General features: G+C 34.0%; 1 protein-coding gene and 1 pseudogene across 2 annotated transcripts in view; both read right to left on the bottom strand.

Annotated features, from left to right (window-relative positions):
• SLIT2 (slit guidance ligand 2) overlaps positions 1-20,622 on the bottom strand; it is a 391,304-nt gene that overhangs the window by 111,696 nt on the left and 258,986 nt on the right. For both annotated transcript variants that reach the window (XM_037829492.1, XM_037829493.1), the window contains exons 9-10: positions 19,546-19,684; positions 440-511 (exon numbers count right to left, since the gene is read on the bottom strand). In XM_037829492.1, coding sequence (XP_037685420.1) covers positions 440-511; positions 19,546-19,684 — 211 coding nt within the window. The remainder of the gene's footprint in view (positions 1-439; positions 512-19,545; positions 19,685-20,622) is intronic.
• Positions 2,083-3,525, bottom strand: LOC119529261 (annotated as a pseudogene).

Below are 20,622 nucleotides of genomic sequence, written 5' to 3'. Positions count from 1 at the left end.
ATTGCCGTTACTCCTATCCATACATGTATGCTTGTTTTGCTCCTATCCACACATGTATGAAGTCTGCAACAAAACATCTGAAACATCTCAATTTTTTTAAAATCACATTTTAATCAATTATTGGCTATTTTCCCAGAGTATTATTAAAGATGCTGTGTCTGGGTTTTGAAAACAGAACATTTAAGAACCTGACATTATATATTGACCACATACCTTCACACACGCATGAATCAACATATTAAATTATGGAGAACTTAAAATATTACAGTTTAGTTACTAGCATTAAGAAATTATAGAACTAGCAATCAGATAGTCACATCATTCAATATTTAAGCTGTCAAACACTTAAATATTCATACTTAGATGGTTTTCTTTGTATGTATGTTATGATATGTATAATTTTAAAAAATGCATACATTCCAGAATATTGCTCACTCACATTCTTCTAAGCTTTTTATATGGTGAGAAAGCTCCAGGAGGGATGACCTTGATTGAGTTCTGTTCCAAACGTCTGAAATGGAAAAAAGTACAAATTTTCAATGGAAAAGTGAGCTGTCAAATATGTTTAATTCAAGTCCTGGATTTGTGATGTTCATTATGAATGATATTTCCTTTCATCCTCAAAAATGACTACTAAAATTAATTGGGTTTCCCCTAAATGTGGAGCAAGACTGAGATTCAAAACAAAGCAATTATAAAAAAACAAAAATATTCAGATTTTTAAATGTTACAGATCCATTAATATTTAAGTCAGAAATTTTTATAAAGGAAACACTTTAGAACAACTTTAAGAAACTAACCCGAGAGTGCATTTTAATAACCTAAATATAAATTAAAGAAATTTGTATTAAAATTGAAGATATTGCATAACACGTTTTAGAGATAATTATAACTCTTCCACAAAGGCCATTAGTGTTGAATATTAAATGTTATAAACTTTTCCCTTTTCTCTCTACAGAAATCATTTAATAGGATGCAAACATAATTTTTATTCTCACAACATTAAATCTGACGCTTCCTATAAGGCGAAATCTTAAACGCTAAATGCATATGTGCTGTAGGTATTTTCAATAAAGCTGTCTGGATTCTGTTGATTTGTTACATGAATATTTCACTTTAAAACTGGCGCAGCAAAGTGCATTCAAACACACATGAAGTATTTTTATGACATGCCAAAATTGCAGAGTTGTTGAAAACATCTCTCTGACATCATTTATCCTATATCTCTATCAGAAAGACAGATTTTACTCACCTAGTTATTAAAGGCACAAAGAAGTAGATTTCTTTACGTCTTTTCATAAATATTTTAGTTCTTCAAAAACGTTGCCTTTCCGCCCCATTTCCATCTATATAAACATTCCTATAAACACTGCCTGTTCCCTTCTCCTCTTCTCCTTCCCAGGCAGCTGACTCCTTCTGGAGCATACATCCCAGGCTCACTGGCCAACTAGTTCCTGGGGAGATTCAGGAATGGGAAGCACTGGCGAGCGACTGAAGGCGACGAAGAGGAGAGCAACAGCCAGGGTATTCTGTCCTCCGTGCATCCTCTTCTCTGCCTCAGGTGACATCCCAGGACTGGCTCCATCTCCTTCCTAAAGGATGTTGCGTAATACCCCCTCTTTCTTTGCTCTTTTCAGCCAAGAGGGTGATCTTAGTCTTCTTACCTCTTGGTCACCTTCCTATCATTTTTTTGACTTTTAAGTCCCTTTCTACCACTGATTAACCCATTCCCCATATTAAATTTCCTCACTGCGACATCTGGAATAATCTCCATTTACCTAACTGGATGACATATAACATACATACATTGTTTTATGTGTGTCATATATGACTCTGTATATACAATATATTTCATATATATTGATTCCACTTTATTGAATGTTGGCAGTACTTTATTATACATTATATAAATAATATACAATACATATACACAGATTACCAACATTTAACAAGCATCGACACAAATCAAAACAGATTAAAAAATCCCTCAAGGGTCAAGTCAAATTGCCTAAATTTGAGTTTTTTCTCATCCCAAAGCCCTTCTCACAATATCATATTTTCTTTTATCTTTTCTTTTCTTTCTTTCTTTTTGGCTGGGTTTAGTTTATTGATGGAACATGACAAAGTAGGGCTTTCGGCCCCTCCCGTTCCTCAGGGTGTCTGGGATGGAAGCTGTGGAGGATGAGCAATTCTCACTGTGGGGGAATCGACTTGGGGCCAGGACTCCCCAGCAGCTGACGGCCTTTTTCTTCCTCTCATGCTGTCACTTGAGCTGGTGGTCCAGGGCTCTTACTCTTTGGAGGCCATGTGAACCATAAGGTCCACCACCCTATTGCTGTAGACAAATTCATTGTCATACCAGGAAATGAGGTTGACAAAGTGGTCGTTGAGGGTAATGCCGGCCCTAGAATCAGAAGTGGAAAAGTGGGTGTCACTGTTAAAGTTGCAGGAGAAAACTTGGTTTCTCAGTGTAGCTCAGGATGCCCTTTAGGGGCCCATCTGACTCCTGCTTCACCACCTTCTTGATGTCATCGTATTTGGCTGCTTTCTCCAGTTGACAGGACAGATCCATGACGGACACATTGGGGTTAAGACACGGAAAGCTATGCCAGTGAGCTTCCCGTTCAGCTCTGGGATGACCTTGCCCATGGCCTTGGCAGCACTGGTAGATGCAGGGATGATGTTCTGGGCAGCCCCACGGCCATCATGCCACATTTTCCCAGAAAGGCCATCCACAGTCTTCTGGATGACAGTGATGGCATGGATGGTAGTCATGAGTTCCTCCATGATGCCAAAGTTGTCATGGATGACTCTGGCCAGGGGGCCAGGCAGTTGGTGGTTCAGGAAGCATTGCTGATAATCCTGAGGGAGTTGCCATACTTCTCATGGTTCACACCCATCACTAACAAAGGGGCAGAAATGATGACTCTTTCGGTGCCACCCTTCAAGTGAGCCCCAGCTTTCTCTATGATTGAGAAGACACAAGTGGACTCCACAACATATTCAGCACCAGCATCACTCCATCTGATGTTGGTGGGATCTTGCTCCTGGGAGATAGCAATGGGATTCCCATTGATGACAAGTTTCCTGTTCTCAACCATGACGGTGCTTTTGAATTTGCCATGGGTGGAATCATACTAGAACATGAAGAGCATGTAGTTGAGGTCAATGAAGAGGTCACTGATGGCCACAACCTGCACTTTGCCAGAGTTGACAGCAGCACTGGTGACCAGGCACCCATCCATTGATTCTGACCTTCACCATCATCATCGTGTCTCAGAGATGTGGCTTGCACCACACAAAAAGATGCGGCCGTCTGTCAAGCAGGGAGGAGCAGAGACCCCATGTTTTCTTCAACAGCCCCATAGGTCATTCACCCTACGACCTCCAGATATCCATGTGCCATGCTTTCCACAATCTTCACTGTCCTGAATCTCACAAGAGCATTTGACGTTGCTGACAATCCTTCATCCCTTGGATGTGACACTATACCCTTCTTTTCTCATTGTACCCTTTCTCAATTTATGGCACACTTCTAATTTTCTAAATACATCTATTTCTCCAAAGTTCTACCCCTTCCTCTCTCATACAAAATGTAAATGCTTTCTTTATCATCTGCAATGTTCTCCCCCTCCAAAATCAGAAATTATGCCATTCACATTAAAAATAAATTCATGCTTATTTACCAAATCACCCATAATGTACTATCCAGATAATTATATTTTACTTTACTCTTTTTGCATGAATTTTTGCTTTATGTAATTGAAGGCTTAATGTTTATATAATTTAGAATTGTACCCTTTAAACTGAATACCATACTATACATTGTTTCCTATATTGTCAACATTTTTGTTGGATACTATTTTTAATGCCTGCATAAAACGTGCCATATTTCCTTAACCATTCCCAATTATTACTTAGGTTAGCTAATTTACATTATTATTAATAATATTGTTTATTTATTTCATGGCTACTGAAGCCTGGCCTTCTTTTGAAGACTTCCTTTAGTTCCTCAGGTATGGTTATAGCTGTACCTGCTTCACTCTATAAAGCCAGGGGCATTCTCTTCCTGACTTTTCTGCTGTAATCTCACTGTATTCTATTCATTTCTAATTCTTATCTTACATATCCCTCTGCCACCAGATTGGGGGACCATATTTACCCCAGAAGACAAAAAAAGTATAATGAATACTATGAAGAAAGTAAGTTTTGTGCATCCAGATTATTTATTTTGCACTTAATAAAGGCTTTTTCAAAGACTCCAAATACAGCAAGGGCATCTAAATGATATTGTTACATTTTTGATTAGTATGTTTTGAATTAATGGATAAGAGAAATTTTTTTTCTATTTTTTGCCATGATCCATTCTTGTATCTAAATTTTAGCAAGCATAAATGTAATCAATGGGATATAATGAAAATAAGCTATAGATGGAATACTATTGATGACTTAGAGGGCTCTCTTTGAAAGCAGAACATATCATTTCAATGTGTTAAAGATCTTTCACAAAATAATGTAATACTATAATGTAGAAAAAATAATTCTTAATGGCTAAATTTCTATTAATAGTACTGTAAAGTTATTTTAAATAATTACTTTTCATAAATTTCATTTGAAGTTCTTGAAAATAATCTAAGGCAATTAATCAATTAATTACTTCACCCCTATTGATATTTAACACATACAATGTGTAAGATTTTATAATTTATAAATTGGAATTTAATGATGATCAAAAGCAGGCATGTTCACATAATCTTGGAACTTTTATAGATAAAATATCTAATTTTGCAGTTAAATTTCAAAGATAAGTTTTTCAATGCAAATTTTTTAAAAAAATTCTATATTCAGCGTTGAGGTTTTTGAAATGTCAATAACATTAACACATGTGGCCAAATTAATTCTATCACTTAATATAACTTAAGTGCTTCCTTTGAAATTTATTTATGTTTAAGTCATTTATTTTAAAGTCTCAAAAATGTAGATTACTTATGTTGGTCAAGTATAGTTCTGATGGCACTTGAATATATGCTACTTTAATTTAATTTATGTGTTTAATCTGCAGTTAATTTCATTGATAAATATATTTACTAAAGGAAACAAAACAAAATGATCTACTAAGTGAGGCCATATATTATACTCTCTTTTTAAGAAAGTGAATATAAAAAGAGTTTTTGAAACATACTTTAATACTTTAAAAAATTATAAAATAAGGAGAATTTGTGATGAGATGTATTATATTTTATATGCAAAAATAATAATTCAAATATATGATGCTGTATGTATCATGTTATTGCAATGTAGCATGACAATTTTCACATCGCATACCATTTATTTACAAGATATATAACAGAAAGCTGAACAATGCTATATACAATGGGTTTACTTGCATTTATTTATTTATTTTCAACTTCCTTAAAGAAAAGATTTGAAACAGAGCTTATATTGTTATTTACAGCGACTTGGCAACTAAGTGGTTTTTATGGCACTGCCTCAGCAGTCCATTAAGGCAAAACATAATTGCATCCCTCATTCCAGGACAGATTATCAAGCAATAAAATATTCTACCACTGACAGATGTCAAAAAATAAACTTTAAAGCGTATGCCAAAATGTCAATTTTCTTTTCTTAAGTGGACAAAGATAATGTGTAGTTCCTGTAAACTTTCAAAGTCTCTAGGATAGAGGTTTTTTTTTGTGTGTGTGTGTGTCATTACAAGAACTTTAAAATATATTTGACAAACTAAAAACAACTCACATGTCAAATGGTGTCTTTCTTCCTACAAAAAGGGGGAAAAGTATTTAAACCAGACCATAAAAAAAAAGGAAAAAATATTAGAATTTTCAGGTTAAGATACAAAAAAAGAGGCAAACAAAATTTACATTTTCTAGATTTGCTATCCTTTAATCTTCTTTAATAGCATAGAATCTGCTGAATTTTATAGAGTGCAAATGTGTATCCAATCTTCCATGAAGAATCTAATTAAAACATTCTAGGGTTACAAAAATAGATAGTGTAATGGCTAAGATATATCTGTATGCTGTAGATAAAATCCACCAAAATTAATATGCTAGTCCTTCATAGAAAAGTCAATATTTTGAGTTTCAAAGTAAAAATAGGCTTAGCAATGTGAATAGGACAGAAAATCCTATAAATACTGCAGGAAGTCTTTTTCATGTAAAAGTAGCCAGGAGCTTTTTTTCTCCACAGAATTTATGTGAATGTTTCCAAAACATTTCATCACTGTTTATTTTTAACAAACAAAGCAACGGCTGTTACCATTTCTTCAAAATCAGAAGACAGTTCTAGATACATGCCCAATGAGAAAAGAAAATGGAGACAGTTTTGTAATTGCTCCAATAAAAAAATCAGAAATATGTGTAATCAATAAAAGACCTTTCTTGCCCCTATACATTTTTTCTCTAGCTTTCTAATTACCGCTATTTTATTGTACATCTTTGCACGTTTAGAATTCTGAAAGAATGCACTTCAAACACTGTATCTCACTTCTTAGTGTCTATTTCAAAGATTACAGAAAATGAAATATAATGGATAATCCTTCTGCATTTATAGTGTAGACCTGTAGAACATGAAAATTATGTGCATGTATAATTTTCAGCTCAATGATTTCCAGTTCTGTCACTTGTGGACTTATGGACTCTGGCATATAAAATATTCTGCAATTGTTATCTTACATCATTAGAGTGTACAACACACAGTATAACTGGCAATCAAAAAAATTCTGACTAAGCTGTAGAGACATTTACAAGATGTTAAACAATATTAATTTTATTATTAGTTTATAGTTTAGTTTATTAGTTTATTTTATCCACATACCAAAGATTACATAGCTCTCCAAAAGAGAGATATTTATACTTTTTGTATGTTTGTATACAGAGAGGTAAAAAATGCGTAATTTAGTCACTGAAAGTATGAACTTTGGATTCAGCACTGAATCTGCCATTGATTAGCTCTGTAGACCTTGCAGAAGTTACTTTTTCTCTGTCTCAGTTTCCCTGCCTGAAAAATAGGGAAAGTAAAACTGGCCATAAATATTTTGGTAAAAATTAAATGAGATGCAAAGAAAATAAATGATATGCACAAAAATTGCGAAAGAATAAAAATATGGGTATAAATATACCAAACATATATAGCATTATGAATGCTATAGTATATGTCATATATATTTGTGTTTGTATATACATATACAAACACATATACATATACACATACATATATATGAATTAATGTGTTACATTATTTGGTCTCTAGAGTGAATTATATCAAGTTTCAAATCATGCTTTTAAACAAATTAGCAGTACAGATTTGCTGATAACTAAGAAACTGTAGATTAAATACATACACACATACATCATTCACATGGAGACTGATAAAAAACATAACTAGTTGAAATTTCCACAGTCTACATTATTTAAATATATAGTACTTTCTTTAATTTGGAGCCTGTCTTAGAAACTCAAAAAGTTTTTACAACACACAGTAAAGAATGAGTTTGCATTGATTGTGTCTGTAACATACAGCCCAGATGCTGATTATACATGGCAATAAAACTGACAGTTCTTTGCATTTTCCCCATCTGCTTTTAACATAAATGGCAAAAACAGCTGCCAGAGAAGAGAAAGAGATTCAATGGGGTGAAGGGGGGCAGAATCACTCTAGCTTCTGATTCTTAAACTGCTCAGTGTAGCCAATACGTCCTCATCATAGGCAACATCAGCCCAGGATATGAAAAGAAGGAACCAGGAATAGTCCTTTGATATTAAGGATTTTCTTTCCTGTTATATAATAAGCCTAAAGTTAAGTACTTTATATTTCCAGGACTGTTACTCCTTACTCTATCAATAAAAGCATGCCATTGAAATCCTGCATATGTCCCTACATATAATGACCCAAGATATTTCAGACTATAATATTATTTCTGTTTTGCAATTGCAGTCGCCAGGACTTGGTAAGGTTAATAAATATCTTCAGCAGCTGAGTGACTATTGGCCTCTAGGGGGACATTCTTTACAAATAGCTAACATTTTTTACCCTTGGACTGTGTCCATATTAATTGATTACCAGCCATCCTTGTGTTGGGATGACTTACTCTCAAAATTTATACATTTCCTAAAGCTTATTTTAGTTCTTATGATGTCATTCCAGGGTACATTCCCGAGTGTAAATGCATTTGACATTTTTATAGTAGAAATGACTCTTTTTCCATTTAGTCTTTAAAAATTTATAACAAGACATAAAAATATGTGGGTGTGTGAGTGTGTGTGTTCCTTTTAACTTCGTATTTCAGGCAGTAATACTTTCAATGAGTGCTAAACTTTTCATGCTTGTATTCACATGGACACGCATTCAAGTGCAAAGTTAAGCTTGATAACCATAACCACATGACTTAGACTTAGAGAAAAACATGGGTTTATGAATATGGCCCCCCAATTTCAGGGAGTAATATCAATATAACAAAGTTTTCATATATAATTTTTCTTTAGCAATCCAAGAAAGAAAAACACTTAGAGGTTCCACTGATTTGCTTTTCATTGATAATTAATATATTTTAACATTGAGCTAAGTTGCTCATTTGCTTATCATTTTAGTTTTAAAAAGAGTATTAATAAAATGAATAGAAAGCAATTTGCATCTCCCCCTCAACCCTTCACTGAGTTATTCCTCCAAATTATCTATTATCTTTTTCCTAAAATTTATATAACACTGGAGTAGTATTTGAACTACATATATATGTACATATATACAATTTTAATATATTTTAAAGTTTATTAAATATAGTAAATATATCAAAATTTAATATATTTAAAATTTTAAATAATATGCTTATATAAAAATATATTATATAAGTATATATATTATATAAATATACATATAAATAAATTTTCAACTTAGTCTTTCCTGTTAATTGTATAACCATAATTCTATATCTTAATTCCTGAAAAGCAAATGACAACTTCATTTATTCTGAGAATAATATTTTGGCTATGATCCAAAAATCACAATTTTTATGTTACAGACTACACTGGTTTTATTTCACATCTGTTGATTCTCTATTTTTTCCTGTAGAAGTTTTAGGGAGTCAAAATCACCAGACTTAGCATCACCTCTTAGAATAATCTTCCATCTAATATGTTACAAATTTAAGTTGCTTCTACTTCCTAAATGTCTCTATATGCCTCCTTTAAAAAATTATTTTAAAATACTGTTTGCAGTATTGTTTAAGCACACTATCATCATCAGTTACAGAGACTTTTGCTACTGCATTTTCAGTGGGCAAGTTTCCTCCAAACCACTCCACCCATGTTAGAGTGATTCTTCTAATTAATCTAATCATGTTACTACCCTACTCAAAATTATTCTTGTATACTATTGCCATCAGGATGGGCTATCTTCAAGATCTGGCCTCTACTTTATGTTCTAGCAATTGGAAACTTTTAAAATTTCTCCAAACATACACAAAGGAAAACACACACACTACTCTTACTTTTCTGGAAATTTGCATGTGTATTCCTTTCTTTCCTAGAAAGCCCCCAATTTCTCTGCCTGCAAAACACAACCTCCTTGCTGAAGATTCCTTGATTCTCCCTGGAAGACCAAGGTATTCCTTCTTCTGTGTGATACTACGTATCATATAGTTATACAAGCTTCTGTTTGTGTAGAGCTTCAATTATCTGAACTGAAAACATTTTGAAGGCTAGGGACTATGTATTTTCATCCATAATGCCTCACTGGGAGTAGGACTGAAAATAAGTGCAATACATGAAAAATGACACTATTCCAAATATCCTTCCTCCATTTCAATAATACTCATCAGAATCTTTGGAGATTTTAAAATAAATCAGTTGGGTTTTTTTTTTTCTGCCTTACCACTTTAATTTCTTAACCTTTCTTTTCTCCCAATGTATTTACATTTTTACCACAGTCATTTCCACTTCTTAATATAACTAATATCACAAAAGTTTGATTCCATCTTCTATATTTGTCCCATATTTGTCCCATTATGGCTTTCTGAATAAATCATTACACTCAATGAGAAAAGCGTACAAAATGTGTGTATATATGCTACATATACAACTTTTGGGAGAAATCAGGTACAAATACAAAATAAGTTGGGAGAAATAAATACAAATAATGAGTTCTTAAGAACACAGCCAATAAAAGTGCATCTTCTGCATGTATTGGATGATACGTAGATTTCTAAAGATAATTAGTCTACTATTTCATTCAATAGCAATTGAATATTATTAAAGCTATGCATATGAAATTGAGACTTCTGTTCACCAAAAAGATGAAAACGCTCCAATGATTACCAGTAAATTCAATTATGGCTTACGGAATCACAGAGTCAATAAATCTTAAATTTATCTTACATAATTTATCCTATATAATTTAGCTGGGGAACTATCAAAGTTGCTATTGGGATTACACTAAGCATGGCTACTGAAAACTGCAAATTAATGTGATGTGTTTGTTCTGAGGAACACACTGGGAATCTCTGCTCTATATACAGTATAATGAACTAGCTCTCTGTATTTGGTAGGAAGTTAAATTATTATATCTTTTTCTGAGCCCTTAGAATAGACGCAATTATCATTCAAAAACTGTAGAAAATGTAACCTAAAAACACAAGAAAATTAAAATAGTGATGAGCAAAATTTGCAAGGAAAAACTTTTTCATCTAATGACATCTCATTAAAAAAAAAAAAAACCTTCCAGAAAGATATCACGTTATTTTGTTTTACACTTAGAAGTGTATTAACCCGTAATCAGATCTTATATAATACTGACTTATGTATATTATTTGATGATGGCTTTGTTTTGTTCTGATGATTGTTTTCTAAATGACATTTCTGGGCAAAGTTTCACTTTTATAATATCTTAATTATGCCTATTTTCTACTGTATCTCATAACCCTTGAACAGAATGTATTTCTTAATTTTACAATAATTTCATAGTCTATACTGTGAAATTATTAATCTACTTCTTATTGAGAAAGCAAACTCTAAGTATGGACTGTTAATTTCTTTCATACCAACTTCAATGTAAAACATAGTATCAGTTTCCTTACTTAGTTTATCAATATTGTCGAAATAATAAAGTCAAATTAAGGTACATGTGCTATAAAAATTAGTCATACTGTTTATCAAATTAATTTTTTAAATTTATTTTAAGCATTTTTGCATAATTAAAAGAAAAGAAACTTATTACATAGCATTATAGCTTTGCTATTAGCGGTAACTCTTATTAATCAGCTTGTACAGAATTGGCTATTTAAAGAGAAAGTTGAATGACTTTAACTTGCACATACCCACATGTAGAGAGTCAGATGAGTCTGAACCAAGTGGATTCAAAATTGGTTAAGCATTACTTAAGAGAATTAAGGATTAAAAATTTTAGAAAGCGTAAATGCAGAAATAGCATAAAAAGGGGTTAAACATATATGAGAAAAAAGTGTTCTGTCTAAACAGAAAAGGAAGAAAATGACATTTTGAAAGTTATATTCAGGATCATAAATAAAGGCTGTAATCAGAGATAGCATTCAGAATCATTCTTTCTTTATTTCTGTATTATTGTGCATGTAAGTGACCCAGAGAAAACAGAAGGAACAAAAGTACTCCCAAATTCAGTATCTAACTTTCCGCTCCATCCTTTCCCTTCCCATAATCTGAATGTTTTTCTGATCTCTCCGACAAATAAAACGTAACAGAACTGTGTGGCTCCCAACTTCTGACCCCTGAAAAAGGCAACCAAAGTAAAGGCAGTAGGACTTAAGAGCAAACAAATATACTAAATTGTAAAACAAATATACTAAATACTATAACTATTCTCCATGATTTATGGAATTTCTTTATAATAGTTTGCAAACATTGATATACCACAGGAAAGCTATATCTGTACTGAAGAGAACAAAATATCTATATTCTATAGCAATCAATCTCATTATAATCGACATTTTATACCTGAAATGAAGAAATAAATTCTGAAGATTTGATATACAGAAAATTAATTTGCTATTAAAGATTTTGTTGCTAAGGACCAGATGAAATACAGACTTCCCTGAGACACTGCAGTTGTTTTATTAGAACAAGGCTTTCCAAATAGCAGAGCTTAAAGTAGTAAAGTGTTGGAAAGATTCCAGGGGAGGAACTGCTTCATCCTTTTATTCCTCATTTTATTTTATATTACACATTCTATTCCTGCCTGCCTCTCTCTTCTCCTTAGTGCATAATACTTTGACTCATTATTTTACTATGAAGAATTGAGGCCTGGAGGGTCTCTAGATTGTGAACATCAGCCCCTCCACCTCCCTTCAATACTGTCCTTCTCCCCATACCCTATATTCTAAGTGTAAAGGCTATAATGATGAGTGAAAAAGTCGTAGCTCTGTCCTCATCAGACTTGCAGTCTAATAGGATGGTTAGACATTCATCAAAATATCTCATTAAAATGTGAAAATTTATGTGCAGACCAAGTTCAGGGAGATATGAGAGCAATTAACGGATATAGGAAAGATGCCATTTTAGTAGTTACAGCTAAAAAGTAATACGAAACAGCTCTCAGTTTTGCAAACATTCCTATATCTTAAAGCAGAGTCTTTCTCTTTGCTCCTTCCAAGTTCTCTTCATATGTAAATTGCTTAAAGTTTCTCTCATTCTGTTTTTCTGTCAGTCAGGCTTTCTTTGTGAATTTTTTAATGTTCCCTTCTTCAATATGCCAACAAGCCCAAGTCATTTCTAACATTTTTGCAATTGGATTGGGGAACACAGGCTTTGGAGTCAAATAGATCTAAGATTGAGGCCAGCTTAGCCACTTCACAATTGAATAACTTTTCACAAGATTCTTAACTTCTTTGGGCTTTTTTTTTTTTTTTTTTTTTTTTTGCATTAAATGTCCATAGGCTTCATTAGAGGAGAAATATGACTTTAGAGAACGGTATCTAGGATGTATCTGGTAGATGATTGAGTTAATTAATATACCTAAAGAAGGAGGATGCCTATGGGATGCTGAGTTGGTTTGCTTTGAACAGAGGAAAAGGAAGAACTTGGATACATGTAGAGAATAAAATCTGAGGCAGTCTGGGAAACAGGAAGCTATGAATAAAGATTAGCCAGTGTTCTAGTCCCATTTTAGCCCCATGCCACTAAACATTCTATTCATTTAGCTTTCTCTTTATCAGATTTTGAGCTTAAAATGCACCATTCAGTCTCCAGGGAGAGAATGTGCTTCTCATTCAGGTTTTATTTACTAATTGTGGTTAATACAGCTCCATCCTTTCAGAGTTAAATGTGCCCTCAATGTTTGATCAATTTTAAAATTAACCATTCATCCAATAAATATTTAACAAATATTTACCAAGTACCTACTATGCACCAGGTATTAGGTTTGTTGTTGGTTGTTCAAAGTTATTAGAACAGAACTGGTTCCTGCCTTCGTAGAGCTGTAGTTTGGCATGTTGGGGGGTGGGGCACGGATGTTAAACAAATAATCACACAGATACATATATAAATTTAAAATGTGTTAATTAGATATAAACAAACCTAGATTGCTAGCCTACAAATCAGAGGGTAGATCACAGACCATAGTAAAACCATCAGGATAATGAAGCCTCTTAGAGAAAACACCAACCTTCAACTAGAAGTCCTCTTCATTAGTATTCCTACTTTATTTAATTTCTATAAATATCTCCATCCAGGGTCAATGAGAAGATCAAATGATATAATGTGCGTATGGTATCCAGCATTGCAAGTATCAGATAAATGTTAGTCTCTTTCTATTCTTCCTTTTCCAAACTTCCCAGCAATTCTGACTTTAAAAGACTGATTTACTTCCATATCTTAAAAAAAAATTCTTTGGGCAAAACCCAGAAGTATGAATTTGTAGTCGGAAACACAAAGAAGAAAAAATAAAAGAATGAGTCCCATTTTTCTAGATTTATAGACAGTCAATCACTCCTATATAGCACGTAAATTCTTTTTGTTAGAATTGTATTATGAGGCAGTTACAATAAAGACGTGTCATGCAATAGGAAATCAACTCAGCATTATTGAATGAAGTAACATAATGTGCAATAAAAAGTTCTACTGGTAATTTACGGTCAAATACAGATTTTTAAAAATTACTTTGAATAAGATGGAAGGAATTTGAAATCTTTGGTTCATTATGTATTAAAAACCTGGAATCCATAAAGATAAAAAAAGATGTTGTATAGCTTTATTTCCACATTTTATGAACCTTAATGATATTCTTTATTCTAATAAAAAATAAAAGAGTAATAAAAGAAATGAGTTACTAAGGTAGTACATTATGACACTATAATGAAAGATAATAGGTATTTAGTCAGAGTTGAAGTTCAATAAGACTTATTACCAGATGCTCTACTGATAAAGCTGATAAAATAATAACTGGAGAAGTAAAATTCACCCAGAGCTTCACATATGCTTTCATTTCTACTTACAAATTTAATTTACTTTAGCTTTATCTGATACACCACCTCCTTAATATAGGGAAAGCCAATTGGACATATTATTTAGTACAACTTTCATGCTACTAAATTTCACCCTTACAGAAAAATCTACAGAGAACAGAAGAAAAGCTCTACAGTAAAATATAAAATAGACTATGTAAGATAAGTCATTTTAAATGTCTCATACAACCTTCAGCCTGTTCTGTCTATAATTCACTCTTCTCCTTTTGTAAACCCACAACTTTCTCTTATCCTTTCCTTGATCTGAATTTGGTTAATTCCCTCCTGTCTCCAGAAAGTTCTTGTTCCTTTGCATATCTTATCTAACTCCAATATTATTCTCTCTCTCTAAATCCATTCTTTCTCTTTTACTTTCTAATAATTTCAGATTTTTGCATCTTACAATGATTTAAGTCTGTCCTTTAGAGCAACTACTGTTTAAAAAAAAAACTTTCTCAGCCAAACTCTTCAAATGCTTTATACCCACTCTTTCCAGCATTCACCATGGACTCAATTTCCTCACACTCTGAAAACTGGCTTACTAACCTACCGCTCTTCAAAAATCGATCCTCCAAGAACAATAAGAACAATATGGTGAACAGATAATAAGGCCCTTCTCAGACCTCAGCTTGGTTCCTCAGCAGAAATAACTATCTCTATAGTCATTATTTCCCAGAAACTCCTTCCTCTCTTAGTGGCCATGGCTTGGGTCCTTGTATTTCTTCTTTCTCATACTCTTTTTACCATTAATCATTTGATGACCTCAATTATCAACTTTTTAAAAAGATGCAAATTACTCCGAAGTATCTGCTCAGGTCCTTGTCTTGCTTCCAAATAATCTAGAGGTTATTCTAGAACCTCTAAATGTTTCACTGGTACTTAGTATTTTCCAGTTTGAGGCGGCCGTCTTCTTCCTTTGCAGGAGTTTTCTGGCTCCTAGCCTTCTTATATAAAATGATACAACCATCATCCCTTCAGTTCCTCATATTTGAAACTTTGGTATCTTCTTTGTTTCATTTTTCACACTTACTCCTTCAACAATGCCGAATCCTGTTAGTTCTGGTTCTATACTAGTATCACATCTGTTTCCACATCCCCATTCCTACTCTTATTGACTCAGCTTCTGCTTTTATGACATCTCCCCTGGATCAAAATAATACCTCCTAAGAAGCCACTTGCCTTTCATCCTTTCCTTTTTTCAAACCATGGGCGCACTATCAGATTAACTCCCAATAAAGATTCAGATTAAAACTCCCATGTGCAAATGAATTCCAAATAAAGTCAAGATCCTTATACTATCCCAGGCCCTCCAAGAATTGGCTCCAAACTACCTTCCCAACTTTACTTTCCAGTGCTCTCTCAGGTATCAAGTACCAGCCAAACTGAATTCTCATTTGGCAGTGCCTTGTACATTCATTCTTATTGCCTATGCCATGGTTTTCTTTCAATTTTGAAAGTCTTTGTCTCACATATATGTTTCTAATTACTACCTATCCTTCAAGACCTAGCTCAGGAGTTACCTCCTGCATGAAGCCTACCATGGCTGCTGGGCAATCATTTATTGAACGGCTAATATATGCCAGGCACATAAAGCTCATGTGTGTTAATTATTTCATTTCAAACTTTCAAGAACCTTAAGTTTCAGATAAGCAAACAGGCATATAGAGAATAAGTGACTTGTCCATGGTCTCACAGATAGTAAATGGTAAGCAGACCTGGGGTTCTAATTAAAGCTTCCTTATTTTTCTAACCATGATATCTTGCCCACTATTACCTCAAAGTTTATTTGTTCCACTCTTACGCTGTTTATTACTTCCTACCTGATGTCCGAGTTTTTATTCATGTCAGATTTGCTAGTCATCTGAGGGAAGATCTCTGGAGAAGTCATAGTGCCTTCATATGGTAAGTGCTTACTTAATAATATTTGTGCCTGGATGAATGAATATGTCATTCTTCTATTCAGAAATGTATTATGTCTTTCTACTCTCCGCATCATCACATCTTACATCTTTTGACTAACTTAAAGGTCTTCAGAAATCTGGGGCTTTAAAATTAGATGGAGATGTTCTTTTCCCAGGCATTATATTCCATGATTCCTTAACATGAACTATTAATCCAATTAGGCTCCACTTATACAATCTGTCGAACACAATGCTTGCTGCAGCCTCTGCCCTTTCCTGATGTTTCTCTTTTGCGGAATTCCTCTTGCCTTGCCCCAAGCTGTATCTTATTTTTCTTCCAAGATTTAGCTAAAGAGCACTTAAACAAATGTCTTCAATGGGCACGGTAGTGTTCCATCAGTTACAAGCTTGGTAAGGATAATATTAATATGCACCTATTTTATTCTATGCTGGTGTCAAATCTTCATAGATTCTACAGTCCCTGCAGAGGTTCACACTGCAAAGCACTGTTAAACACACAGTATGCACTTCTAAAACAATGGTAATGGGTTTTGGGAACCAAGATTATTCTCATGTAAAGTAAATTAGAGCCTGGTTAATTTCTCATAAAGATTAAATATGATAGCAGCATTATTCACAATTGCCAAGAAATGGAAACAACCCAAATGTCCTTCAACAGATGAGTGGATAAATAAAATGCGGTATATACCCACGATGGAATACTACACAGCAGTAAGAAGGAACGATCTCGTGAAACATATGACAACATGGATGAACCTTGAAGACATAATGCTAAGCGAAATAAGCCAGGCACAAAAAGAGAAATATTATATGCTACCACTAATGTGAACTTTGAAAAATGTAAAACAAATGGTTTATAATGTAGAATGTAGGGGAACTAGCAATAGAGAGCAATTAAGGAAGGGACAACAATAATCCAAGAAGAACAGATAAGCTATTTAACGTTCTGGGGATGCCCAGGAATGACTATGGTCTGTTAATTTCTGATGGATATAGTAGGAACAAGTTCACAGAAATGTTGCTATATTAGGTAACTTTCTTGGGGTAAAGTAGGAACATGTTGGAAGTTAAGCAGTTATCTTAGGTTAGTTGTCTTTTTCTTACTCCCTTGTTATGGTCTCTTTGAAATGTTCTTTTATTGTATGTTTGTTTTCTTTTTAACTTTTTTTTCATACAGTTGATTTAAAAAAGAAGGGAAAGTTAAAAAAAAAAAAAAGAAAAACAAGGAAAAAAAGATGTAGTGCCCCTTGAGGAGCCTGTGGAGAATGCAGGGGTATTTGCCTACCCCACCTCGATGGTTGCTAACACGACCACAGATATAGGGGACTGGTGGTTTGATGGGTTGAGCCCTCTACCATAGGTTTTACCCTTGGGAAGACAGTTGCTGCAAAGGAGAGGCTAGGCCTCCCTATAATTGTGCCTAAGAGCCTCCTCCCGAATGCCTCTTTGTTGCTCAGATGTGGCCCTCTCTCTCTAGCTAAGCCAACTTGAAAGGTGAAATCACTGCCCTCCCCACTACATGGGATCAGACACCCAGGGGAGTGAATCTCCCTGGCAACGTGGAATATGACTCCCGGGGAGGAATGTAGACCTGGCATCGTGGGATGGAGAACATCTTCTTGACCAAAAGGGGGATGTGAAAGGAAATGAAATAAGCTTCAGTGGCAGAGAGATTCCAAAAGGAGCCGAGAGGTCACTCTGGTGGGCACTCTTATGCACACTTTAGACAACCCTTTTTAGGTTCTAAAGAATTGGGGTAGCTGGTGGTGGATACCTGAAACTATCAAACTACAACCCAGAACCCATGAATCTCGAAGACAGTTGTATAAAAATGTAGCTTATGAGGGGTGACAATGGGATTGGGAAAGCCATAAGGACCACACTCCACTTTGTCTAGTTTATGGATGGATGAGTAGAAAAATAGGGGAAGGAAACAAACAGACAAAGGTACCCAGTGTTCTTTTTTACTTCAATTGCTCTTTTTCACTTTAATTATTATTCTTGTTATTTTTGTGTGTGTGCTAATGAAGGTGTCAGGGATTGATTTTGGTGATGAATGTACAACTATGTAATGGTACTGTGAACAATCGAAAGTGCGATTTGTTTTGTATGACTGCGTGGTATGTGAATATATCTCAATAAAATGAAGATTAAAAAAACCAACAACAACAAAAAAATAAATAAAGTGGTGGATTTGAAAAAAAAAAGATTAAATATGGTGATAAAAAAATAATAGTTTTTGGAAACAACTTAAAATTTCACCTCTTTTAGTCATCACGAAAATATCTTGTTTCATTCTTTCAACTGAAAATCACCAAACCTATTCATACATTAAAATCTAGACCTGGCCTCTAATACAATAATAATATGACATCAGGTGCTTTCCTCAGTAATGGATATGAGATAAAGACTGTTCCTAATATTTGTTTCCCAAAGCGGTAAAAGCACTATTTTTTTTTTTTTTTTTTTTTAGCATTTTACAATTTATGTGTCCTTGTTTATCCATGTGACACGTATTCGGCAAGGACAAAGAAAGGAACACAGCACCTGCATAGAAAACGCATATGCAATACTTTGTCAAGAGAATTTAACTTTTGATGGAGGTAATCAATGACTCAAATTGTCTAAAATACTCACTAATTTATAAAATCTTTTATATTTGATGTTATTTTTAATTTTGCATTGGACTATGCAACAAAATAGTGAAATTGCATTTTAAAACATAGCTTTGGAGAAGGTAGAACATCATCTAGTTAACTTGCTTCTCTGAACCAGCTCAGTCTTTCCTTGTTCTCCCACCATTCCAAACTGTAAACGCAGATCTGCAGATCCAAAAGGTCAACTAGGCACCAACACCCTTATTCTTCCTAAATAGCCTAATAACACCTTTTCAAGGGAAGGGAAAGTACTGTTTTTCCTTAAAAGACATTCTTCCTAATTCTACCTGTAAATAACAACAAAAAAAATCCTAGCCATATCAACAAGGTATTTAATTAAACAGTAAGGATTGATAAAATTCTGAAAGGAACATTTGTCTAAGCTAATTGGTCAGATTTGCCTTTGATAAACTGGAATCTCCTAAAGGAAATCCAGATTGGGTTCACCGGATGGGTGGACAAGGGGGAACGTCAGGGCACATACATTTCTGTGATGGTCTCTGGCAGATTTGTGGGGATTTCCGTGAGACCTTTCCCACGACAGTCTACGATATTGTTGCTACAAGTACAAGCAGCTGGGCAATGTAAAACACTGCAAGAAGGAGCCATAAAGGACTGATGACCTGAAAAAGAAACAAACAGCAATTATATTATTCCTCCTAAATTTCTTAATTGTGAAACATGCAAGCATGTTACAGAAACAAATTCCTCTAAATCCCAGATCATAAACATAGTTTAGAATCATATGATTCTAAACTATGTTTTAGAAGCATGTATTTATATTTGGGGGTCAATACTCAGAGGAAGAAAATGAGTTCAAGAAACTTTGCAAAATGCTAATTTAAAAAATTTGAAATAATAAAAATTATAATTGTAAGTTTCAATTCAGATGCAAAACCAGCATCCTATCCCAAACTATTCTGAGTTCCAAAAAATACCCAGCATGATATTTTATGATATTGTTTGTACTGATATACTCAAACTTGATTTTCAGACTAATCAATATTTCATTTCTAAAAAGTTTAAATAAAGCTTGGACTTTACTGAACTGGGTACCTCAGTTTACTTTGTCTTAAAATAGAAGAAAGGGAAACAGTAAAATCCCCATCACAGTAGACATAACTGTTGCTCCAATTAAGCATTCATGCACCACTAAATATGGGGAAAAATTAGATAAAGTTAAGTTTGATGCCTGGATAGGTTAAACATTACCAATTTCTTTGAAGTTATAATAATTTGTATCATGTCATTCTATAATTATTCACCTATATGTTTCTTTTTTCTGGCTCTACAGAATTTAAAACGCTAACGTAAGTAGTTATCTTAGGTATGTTTTAACTACTCGGTATTTGGAAAAGCTATTTTGAAATGAGAGTTTATTGTTCGAATGATAAACAGCACAATGTCAACAGTGTTGTACCAAATGGCTGTCTGCAAATGCGTCTTTGCTAGAGGAGAGCAGGACCAGCTCTCTCGGACCTGCAGGGAAAGGGCCAGCGTGGTGGAGATGCACTAAGAAGACGCTAGCCATTTGCCAACCGGACCCCTCTAAACAAGCACA

Source organism: Choloepus didactylus, chromosome 3, assembly GCF_015220235.1.
Source record: "Choloepus didactylus isolate mChoDid1 chromosome 3, mChoDid1.pri, whole genome shotgun sequence".
NCBI lineage: Eukaryota > Metazoa > Chordata > Mammalia > Pilosa > Megalonychidae > Choloepus > Choloepus didactylus.
This window is presented reverse-complemented; position numbering and strand designations above follow the sequence as displayed.